This window comes from Brassica napus, chromosome C5, assembly GCF_020379485.1.
Source record: "Brassica napus cultivar Da-Ae chromosome C5, Da-Ae, whole genome shotgun sequence".
NCBI lineage: Eukaryota > Viridiplantae > Streptophyta > Magnoliopsida > Brassicales > Brassicaceae > Brassica > Brassica napus.
Genome location: NC_063448.1, coordinates 36,540,670 through 36,551,284, shown reverse-complemented (window position 1 = coordinate 36,551,284; position 10,615 = coordinate 36,540,670). Strand labels below are relative to the sequence as shown.

Genomic DNA, 10,615 nt, shown 5'->3' with positions numbered 1-10,615 from the left:
GATTTCTTTGCTCGAAGTTGTTAAGAAAAGACAACTTTTTGAGAACAAAACTTTGTTGAAGACGAGTTTCAAGATTTTTGCAATGAAGCATAACTTCGATTACCAGGTTATCAAATAGGAGAGAGAAGTTTGGTATATTAGATGTGTGGATAATGCATGCAATTGGAGTGTTCGAGCAAAGTGTTTGAAGGAATCTACATATTTCATTTTCAAAAAGTATGTTGGTGCACATACATGCGCACCTTCAAGCAAAACCAAAAAGGGTAAGACTGCTTTGGCAAAACTATAGACAGTCTAATTATGCATAAGTATGAAGGCGTCAAGGAAGGGCCAAAATCTAATGATATCATACAGATTATTCGTATGGATCATGGATGTGAGAACACATATTCTTTAGCATGGGATGCACATGAATATGTGGTCAATACAGTTAGAGGTATTCTGGAGACAAGTTATGGGAAAATACCAAAATACTTGCACATGTTGAGAGAGGCTTATCCGGGTACACATTCATCATATGAGATCGACAGCAATGGGAGATTTCGGTACCTGATTATTGACTTTGGGAAATCAATACGAGGATTTAACATAGTCATGAGGCGGGTGGGTTATTATTGTTGATGGGACTTTTTGAAGAATTGGTTGCAACTGCTGTAGACGGAAATTCTAATTTTTATCCTATTGCATTCGGAATAGTCGACTCAGAGAATGAGCATTCTTGGGAATGGTTTATGAGACAACTAAAGGTTGTCATTGCTGATGATCATCATTTGGCTTTTATTTCGGACAAACATGGGGCCATCACTAAGGCGCTTGAGAACGTGTATCCAACAGCTAGACATGGTATTTGTGTTCATCATTTGTTAAATAATTTGGTAACATATTTCCATGGGAAGGACTTTTTGGGTTGGTTTCAAAGGCGTCAAAGGCTTAGAGTTGATGATTTTGAAAAGACAATTGCTAATATGTGTAATATCAGTCCGGCAATTGGAAATTACCTAAGGGAGGCTGATGTACAAAAATGGGCTAGATGTCAATTCCCTGGAAACAGATATGACATAAGGACAACCAATCCTGCTGAATCCATCAACTCTGCTTTGCGTTCACCGAGAGAGTATCTAGTTATTCCTTTGTTGGACAGTATCAGGAAAATGTTGACACGATGGTTTTATAAGCGTAATGAACTGATTTCAAAGCATAAACATCATCTCACCAAATATGTGGATAAAAAGATTGATAGGAGAACCGGAAAAGGTCAAACATTTGCAGTTTACTCTGTCAGTGATGGTCGATTGCTTATTAGAGGTCATAAAATTGACTGCTTAGTTGATTTGGATAGACGGACTTTCTCATGTGGAAAGTACGAACGAAATTAAAGCTGGTTTTCATGTTGGTAAAGAGCCACACACATTGACTGATTTGATGTACACGACAGGAGCTTGGAGAGAAGCTTATCAGAAAAGCATAAATTCTATTGATGTTCCTGAGGATGCTTTGTCCATACCAGAAGATGTTAAAAAAGTCAAAGTGCTACCATCGGACACAAGAAGATCAGTTGAAAGGAAAAGAAAACATGGATATGAAACCGTTGAAGACAAAATTCGGTCATCGCAAACATCACAAAAGAAGCAGCCTCGCAAGTGTAGTAGATGTGGTATTAGTGGGCACAACATAGCAACTTGTGAAATACTAATATAATCAATCGCAAAAGGTAAGGGTCAGCTTATATAGTCACTCGATTTATTTGTGTTTCATGAATCGTTGCAAACATTAAAAAAAAATAGTAAGAACTAATAGATTGAGTTCACTCATTCTTGGCGACTTAATCTTCCAAAAAGCCATAGAATGGTTCCTAAACAACCTACTTCAAAATAACTTTTCTGGTTTTTAAATTCTTTTTCTACCGTCTTTTTCAAGCTCTTTTTGAGATCTTCAATCTCTTCTGCAATTCTTATTTGCTCAGCATCTACCCTTTGAATCTTATCAATCAAAGCTTCATCAACCCACTTAAACAAATACCGCTCCTTTGGGTACATTGAAACCAAGATCAAGTCACAAATCGATAAACCAGTCAAAAAAACAAATTGACGATATGAACAACAATACAAATCGGCAATTGAAACACAAAACGAAACGAAGATTGAATCATATTCCATATCACAAAAATCGCTAGTATGAAAAATCCATAACCTGTGACCAAATCTCGCGGTTTTCATCTGTTTTCGAATAACCTCTGACCAAAACTCAGTTGGGTTGGGTTTATGGTTTACGTGGATCCAAATTGGTATATATGGGAAACATAGTTTACACTATAGTGTTTTAAATCAAGATTGGTGTGTTCGAAAAGGGTTTTAATCCATTTGCCAAACAAAGCTCTTATTACAAGTTAAACGGATTGTGAAGAAAACGTTCGAAGATATGGGGTTATCTTCGAAGATTGAACCAAACTCATCAATGTTTTTATAAACCTTAAGCAGATGAATATTGTGTAATAAATATAGAAACCTATATAGAAAATCGAATCAATGTTTCTTTTGAACTTAGAACAAACGACAACCTCTGGAGAAAGAAAAAAACATAATATGTTCTACATCTTCTGAAACACGCCTTTACCCATCAGTGTGCTGCTTGCAACCCTTTGGTCCATAATGCTGAGCACATCGCTTCACCACTTGTTTGCAAAGGTAACAGAAATGTGCTTGACACGCCCAGCAAAACAAGTGATTGTTGTTTCCCGCCTACACAATAATTACCAAATCAAGAATCATCTCCAAGAACTTGTATGTTTCCACATTGTTATTGACTTTTCTTTTTTTACCTTTAGGTTGAACTGGCGGCAATTAGGACATATCTGGCCGCGCTGAGGAAACTGACCGTGCGGTGCAAACAACTGAGCTTGAATCTGAAAAACTTGTCGCTCATTCATTTCATTCCATTCTTGGATAGCGTCCTGTGGGAAAAGCTCACATGTTCCCTCTCTTTCCCCCCAAGTAAAAGAAAAGGGTTATTACTTTAGTTCCAAGATCTGTTATCTACTTATGCATAAAATATATGTAGGAATCAACAAACCTGAAATGTTCATAACCAGTGATAGCTTTGTTGCAACGGTAGCAAAAGAACTGGCCACAGTTATTGCAAACCATTTTGTTACAGCCACCGGTTCTTGAGATGGCCATTTTGCAAGACGGGCATTGCTTTGCACTTTGCTTTATCACACTCACACTGATAATCTCATTGATCATTTCCCTTTCTTTTCGCCTTTGTTCCTCTCCAAGACGTGAAGAACTTTGACGCTCCTACAATAGTGCTACACGTAAGAAAAGAGTCCAGTTTAAATCCTAAGGATCGATCAAATGCAGGGTAACAATACCTCCAAGATTTGAAGCCTGAGCTCTGGGCTCATACAGGTACCTCCCACGTGTCGCTTTTCGTTACAGAGAGTACAAAAACTGTAGTAGCATTTGAAACATAAAGCAAATTGATCCTCGTCTTCTATGCAGGGGGTTTCACATCTAGGACAGTAGGCGACGTCAGTCATGGATTCCAGTGTTTTCTGCAACATGAGAGTTTCCCAACGTTGATAAGCTTCATCTCCCAGCAATCTCTTCAATACACCTGGAGGAACAATCTCTCCACATTTCGAATCCGGACACTGAAGCTTGTTGACTGTGCCTTCAGAGACGTGTATGTCTGTATACGTCTTCATACATTTTACACAAAAGAAATGCTCACATGGCAACTTAACAAAGTCCAAACCTGTTGAGAGGGAGAAAAAAACGATAGTAATGAAGCAAACTGCTATGAAGAAAACAAACAAGTCTTTTTTTGTTTTACCTGCAGATTCGGAGAAACATATACAGCACTCGTGTAAGCTCTCAAGGAAGCTCTCACGGCGTTTCTCGTCGTCATAACTCCTAATATAAGGGATATCTACATCAGGTGAACGACTGCCAGAGACAGCACGTTTATCTCTAGAAGATGTAACGCCATAAGGACCAAGAACAATCTCATTATCAAAGCCGAGATAAGAAACAGACGAGTTCTGTAACCAATCTGTCCACTGGTACAAGACTTCTTGCCCTGGCTGTTCAGTCCATATCGAATCCAGCATGGAGCAGAGGCTCGAGATCTTATCAGGGTTCATCCACCGAACGCTTATCAAGTAGTAAGGCGGTAAGTGGCTAGGATAAGCCTTTGGTAACAAACAAGTCAACACAATCGGAGGAAGGTGCTGGGCCTGGAACGAGTATAAGAAATCATCTGAGTCTTTGCTTGAATCAGCTTGTAAGTTGAGCTTTGCAGAGATAGTATGTTCACTAGTTGCCTCAACGTTTACATGAATCTACAAAATAAATAAATAAATGTGTAAGACTCCTAGAACATTTGTTTATGTCACATATAAGTAAGAAAGATTATATATACTGACCTGAAAGTATCGCATATCTTTATGCCGTTCAAGGATGAACATGTTACCTCCATAGATGTACCCTAGTGCCAGAAGCTGCATAGAATGTCGAACAACAAGTAAGTCTACGTGAACACAACAGAGCATAACAATAGCATTTTGGAGGTTAGCTAATTCAAAGTCTTAAAACTTTACCTCATCTTCTTGTAACTGATCATTCAACCTTAGCTGCTCATCGGTTAGCTCCGGCTCAGTGACGTTAGATCGCAAATCATTCAGAATAGTCAACATGATATCTTCCTTCGTCTCATCAACGGTTTCTTCAATCTCAGGGCTCTGCTTATCCTCCGAGTATACACTTGAATTATCATTATTAACCAGATTCGAATTCTGTTTCAGGTCTACGGTGCTTAACTCATCGGCCAAGCAATCAGCAGCATCGGGTTCAGTTGAATTCACCTCTGATTTCTCCACGGAGGGAGGTGCGGACTTTGATCCACCACGGCGGCGCCGAATACGGCGAGGTTTTGTCGGGTGATCGAGGTTTTGTGATGGCTGAGAAGTAGAGGGAGAAGCAGCAGAGGACCGATCCGTGGAGGTCGTGTCTTCTTGCTGATGCTCCGATTGGGGATGATCGTTGACTGGATTCACGAACGGAGCATTTCCGCCGTCACGGCGGATGAAGCCGCGGTCGTGATTCCTTCGCCTCATGGCTGTGGAGGTAGAGACGTGGGGTGGGGTTCAGAGTCAACTTTCTCCGACAGGGAAGAAAGAACAGTATTTATTATTATATAGAGAGGAAAGATTGGTCTGAATTCAGACACAGAATCAGGTCAAAATTGCCCAACAATTTTAAATCGGGCCTTAATTATAGTCCAAGATGTTGAACGCACTTTTGAATAGCCATGGTTATTCCGCAGAGATCGAAAAAGAAGAATTTTTTTTTGTCCCATCACCCGTGAATTTTCCATGGGAATAGGCGTAGTTTCCCGTCGCAAATGCTAATCGATTTTTGTTGGAATTTATTAAGCTCATGTCCAACTCTATATTATCTGATTAGTACGATATTGTCCATTTTGAACTTTAGAGTCTGGTCCGCATGGATTTACTTTTGATTTCTTTTCGAAAAGGCCTCGTACTATTAGAGTTGAACAACTCTTTATATATTACTCTCTTTGTCTAATTCTCCAATGTAGGACTTAGTTTTTATATCACATTATCCCCTTCAAACTAAGGATCACATTCATCTTGTGTCCCACAACTTACTCCTAGAATCTTTTGACTTAATCTCTGTCACACACACCTCTCCACGATTTTTAGGTTATGGATAAAATTTGGATAATTCATATAACTTTAGTTAAAATATATATTATCATTTACCTTCTTAAAAAAGGGATCCGATGAGATCTACAAAATTCCAGTGACCGGAGAAATAAAGATCTAGGTTACATGAGATAAATAGAAAGTAAACAACCGAGCAAAAAAAAACAAACTAGAGATACGGTGTGGGAAGAAGACTGGAGGACGCGAAGCATCCTTCTCCAATGAACACCAGCAACAGTCAACCGGACAATCGTGAATTCATGGGACTAGGTTTCCAAACCAATCCCCTGTTCCGTCAACACTCGCCATCGGATATGTACACCGTCGGAGTGGTCCCGCGGCGCCAACGCCGAAATCGAAAGAGATCCGACTCACGTAACCCTAGCCTCCGCTGAATCACCTCGTGACGCTTTTTGTTATTCAAATCCAAGAGTCTCACACCTCTTCCCACACAAATCTTGGCGGAGAGGAGACACCACGACAGACAAGACACAAACCTTGAGAAACCGCCATCCTCTAAGTTGGTCTGCCGCCAACGAAGTCTCCCTCACAACCGTGACAAACCCTAGATCCTAATAGCTGACTAGCGGATTCCGGTTATGTCCCCGCCGTCCTCAAAACGGAGCGCCATGACCTTGGATTCCGACAAACTACCAGGATCCCGAGCTTTCTTAAAGGCTTCTGTGACAGGAGGCCAAGCCGATTGACCGAGAAGGAAGAAGATAATGCCTCCAGAAACCGATATTGAAGTTCTAAACGTCGATTTGAGCGCAGATCTGAAGGAAAATGAGATAGGGGTGGGAGAACTCAACACCGTCTGCTGCCGCCGACGGAATCAGAGGAGTCTCCACCCAAGCGATGTGAAAACGAGAGAGAGAGAGAGAAGAGAGAAGAGCGTGTGCACAACAAACAGCGCTATAAAGTGATTTTGGGGGAAATTACTTTTTGTTTTTGGTCAATTTGCTAACCAGAAACAGCAAGATATTTGTGTTTAAACGATACATAGTTCGTCTTAAAATAACATGAAGTCGTTCTTTACCCCCAAAGAATAAAACGAATAAACAGAATAAAGATCTTGTAGAGGAAGTTATCAACGTTCCACTTCCAAGATTTCCGCGAGATTTTTTGTTAAGGTGCGCACGTGCAATGTCTATTGCGAACATTCGTAACCCAAAATTTGAACCAAACCCAAACCAAAAAACCAATCCATACCTGGTCTGAAATATAAAAAAATACCCTAGTCGATCTTGTAGGGTGTTACAAAACATATCAGAACCCCCCGAAATGTTATTAACCGAACCCGAACAGGTAACCCAGAAAACCAAAAACCCTGAATAATATCCGAAGAAACCGACTCACATGTCCAAATTAGTATGCAATATATGTATTTGAAACTTAAATATGTACTTCAAATATTCAATTTCATATTTATTTTGATATGATATCTAAAAATAAGTATTTAAAATGTAAATAAATACCTTAAATCCCCAATTCTATATAAATAAGTATATATTTTTATGTTTTGATTTTAAATATTAAATTTTACTTCGTGTTATCCAAAACAAACCGATATAATCCGAATCCAAATGATATATGATTACTTCATGGGTTCTAGGATGTGATACAAACTAACCTGAAACCGATGTGTTATATCCAAACCCGACCAGTACTTACAAATTTACTAGAATGGGACATAGGGTGTAATACAAATTAGAACCAAAAATCCGAAATACCCTAATCGAACCCAACGGGTACCCAAACGCCCATGCGTGGTCTTCCCTCATTCATTCGATAGTTTTTTATCAAAAAATCAACAGAAAAAATATTTCAAAGTAGGTTTTAATATGATAGTATATCGTAGAGATTATACTTGTTTGAAACTGATTGAAAGTCGGAAACATTTTATTGCATACTAATTTCTGCATTTTTGAAACTGTTTTCTATAAATGTTTCTAAAAATGACCAGTTTCCGCAACAGATAAGTGAGTGTGTTAAACTATTTAATTAAAAGCCTACAGAAATGGTGTATGCAAACGCTTCTGAGTGAGTTTGCAAATCATTTTGAGGCTTCTATGGATATTATCCGTTGATTGAGAACGCTTTTTAGCAACATTCCAAAAAACACCAAAATTGAGATTGACATTCAAACAATTATTTTGCTTAAATAATATGTTATCCATTGTTGGTATATAAATCTAGTTTAACTTTAGTCAACAGATGACTACCGATAACACAAGCATCAGTAATGATCAGACTCCATTCAGTGGTGATCAAACCCCAAACGGATGCAACCATAGAAACCATTGAAACAACAGCTAACATTGAAGGATGTAGTGCTGCCAATGAAACCATGCACCTTAGTCTGTGTGCTGGTATTCTTCAAGTAGCTGGAACTGAAGACACCACAAGTGCTTTGGTTGCCAATCTAACTCTTCCGGCAGTATGTGCAGCAATTACTACAAGATTCATCCCACAACAACTGATGGAAAAGGCTTAAAAATGTGGCAAAATAAGATGATTTTCTTCCTCAAAACATTGAAGCTACACAAATTTATCAAGAAAGATGAGCCCGTAGTGCCTCACGGAAATGAGGATGACCACACTCTCGAGACTGTTGAGATATGAGTTGAATATAAATTTCTCTGCAAATGATAGATTTTGGGTCGTCTCATTGATCCATTGTACCGAGTCTACAGTGAGAACTCCATGAAAAAAGAGCTCCAGAGATCATTGGACAAGAAGTATAAAGGTGAGGACGCTGGCTGCTAAAAGATTGCAGTTGCAAAGTTCCTTGGCATTGAAATGGGGGATTCAAAACCCATAATGGATCCCGCTGAAGCTTTTTGTGGAACATTTTTTCCTAGTGAAATCACCTGGTATAGAAAAGAGTGGAAAAATTGCTTACGTTGTTGCAGCTGTAGTGCCATGACATCGCTGCTAAAGAAATGTCCACATACGAGGCACTCACTTTGACCTGCTTCATCAAGAAGCTTCCGCTCACCTTCGAAAATTACCTGAAACACAATAAACCAGTGACTCTTGAAGACATCATCATGAGGCTTTAGATAGTATCTAGAAACTGAAATGTTGACAATTTTGTCACTAGAGAGCACAGTGTCAACACAGATGAGTTAGAAAGCAAAGGAAAGGCAAATGTTAACTCTCCTGCCAAGCCTTCCAAAACAAATGCACCTCTAAGAGCTTCAGGAACAAGCTTCACGAAGAAATCCACTGAAAAATGTGGAAAAGAACTTCAAGAGGAAGTGCCACTACTGCAACAAAATTGGACACAAGTCGGATGTGTGCAGAAACAAGATCAAAGATGAGAAGCCGCAAGTCAGTCTCACTGAGGAGCACTTTTGCGCAACGGTGACTGACGTTAACATGGTTCAAACAACCCATAGAGTGGTTGTAGGACACATGAGGAGATGATCTTTACAAACGTCGACTGGTTGATTATGTTATTACTAGAATGACTCATATTTTTTTATTATGACGCAAATTGATTCCTAAAATGACGCAAATTGATTATGTTATTACTAGAATGACTCATATTTTTTGACAATTATTAGAATATTTTTCTGGTCGAAATTGTCCTTGTCCATAGTTATAACAAAAAAAACATTACCAAAGTACCCTTAACATTTGATCGACGGCATAATTATTTTCAAAAAAATAAATCTATCGAATAATAAGTCTGTTTATAAAATCTGTATAGGAAAATAAATCTATTGTTAAAGTGGTGTCAGACTTTCTTAGAAACGTTAGATTTGTTTCTACGGCAGAGTTATTTGTCCGATTTGAATAGAAAAAAGACTTTTAAAAATATGTCTGTCGAATGAGGTAGCAGATTTGTTATAAATGGTAGATTTTTGTGGTCAATTTATTTTCTTATGTACAGACTTATTTGTTATGTTCGACTTATTTTCTTACGGCAGAGTTTTATATCCGATTTAAAATTGTTGGTAGACTTTTTGTTTATGTGGTGACAGATTTTTTAATTTATGTTACGGTAGATTTATTGACGGAAATTTGGGTTTGTGTAAACCGAACTTAATTTAATGTTGAATTTTGACATGTTGTATATTAATTTTGAATCTGGTTTATTTTTAGGATAATTAAGATCCAGAATTAGGTAAATTTTTGGTACTTGTCTTCTTTTCTTTCATTTGTTTTTCTTCCTTATCAAGTTGTTATTTTTCATGGTGGTTTAATCACTTGTTGCAATCTTTTTGCTTGGAGAAACATGGATCACAAACAATATAAAAACATATTCAATGGATCCTCATCCATTCTTACAATACGAAATTATTATTACAAGTGGTGAGAGATGAAAAGCATCCGTCTTCTTTATTCTAAGTTAAAAACTACAAAGAATGAATAATTTTTCTTTCTCGTATTATCCCTTCCACTCACAATGATGGAAATCACAATGCATCGCAGCTCAGCCAAAAACCTTGCATTTGTTTTCTTTGTTAGTGTAAAAAAGAAATGAAGATGTGATCTATTACTACCCCACTGTGTGCTCAAAAGAGGATGTGGATGACATTAACAATTTAAACTATTTACAATGCCAATAAACTTTTAGGGAACAACAAGGTATCTGATTTCTTTCGTTCATTCCAAGATGCTAAAACTTTCAGTGTTACAAGTCTCACAACTACAATAGAGAAAAAACTCAAATCAGTCAATCCCCATCTCAGCACACTCTTGATCATTTCCCGTCTTGAGCATGTTTCAGTCTCTTTCTCTTGTCTTGTCTTGAGTCAGTTTCACCCACACGAGAAAAATTGAGAATTTGATCCTATGTGTCTTAACCTTGGCCTCATAATCCAAATCTGATTTTCTATTCTTTCTTGGTTATAGTCGGCATAAGTCACTAAAGGA

General features: G+C 38.2%; 1 protein-coding gene across 1 annotated transcript; it reads right to left on the bottom strand.

Moving 5' to 3' along the window:
• Positions 1 to 2,437: 2,437 nt before the first annotated feature.
• LOC106432393 (E3 ubiquitin-protein ligase RNF14) lies at positions 2,438 to 5,389 on the bottom strand. The gene is made up of 7 exons (XM_048756916.1): positions 4,601 to 5,389; positions 4,427 to 4,501; positions 3,835 to 4,342; positions 3,371 to 3,756; positions 3,070 to 3,296; positions 2,819 to 2,978; positions 2,438 to 2,738 (listed from the first exon to the last, which is right to left on the bottom strand). The coding sequence occupies exons 1-7, from the start codon at positions 5,114 to 5,116 to the stop codon at positions 2,610 to 2,612; spliced, it is 2,001 nt and encodes a 666-aa protein (XP_048612873.1). The 5' UTR covers positions 5,117 to 5,389; the 3' UTR covers positions 2,438 to 2,609.
• Positions 5,390 to 10,615: the final 5,226 nt, after the last annotated feature.

Bases quoted from the DNA above. Each gene is read 5' to 3' on its own strand.
- LOC106432393 (XM_048756916.1), bottom strand. From the start codon at position 5,116: ATGAGGCGAAGGAATCACGACCGCGGCTTCATCCGCCGTGACGGCGGA. The intron at 4,343-4,426 runs GTCAGTATATAT...TTTATTTTGTAG, and splicing joins AAGATATGCGATACTTTCAG to ATTCATGTAAACGTTGAGGC. The intron at 2,739-2,818 runs GTAAAAAAAGAA...ATTATTGTGTAG, and splicing joins GCCGCCAGTTCAACCTAAAG to GCGGGAAACAACAATCACTT.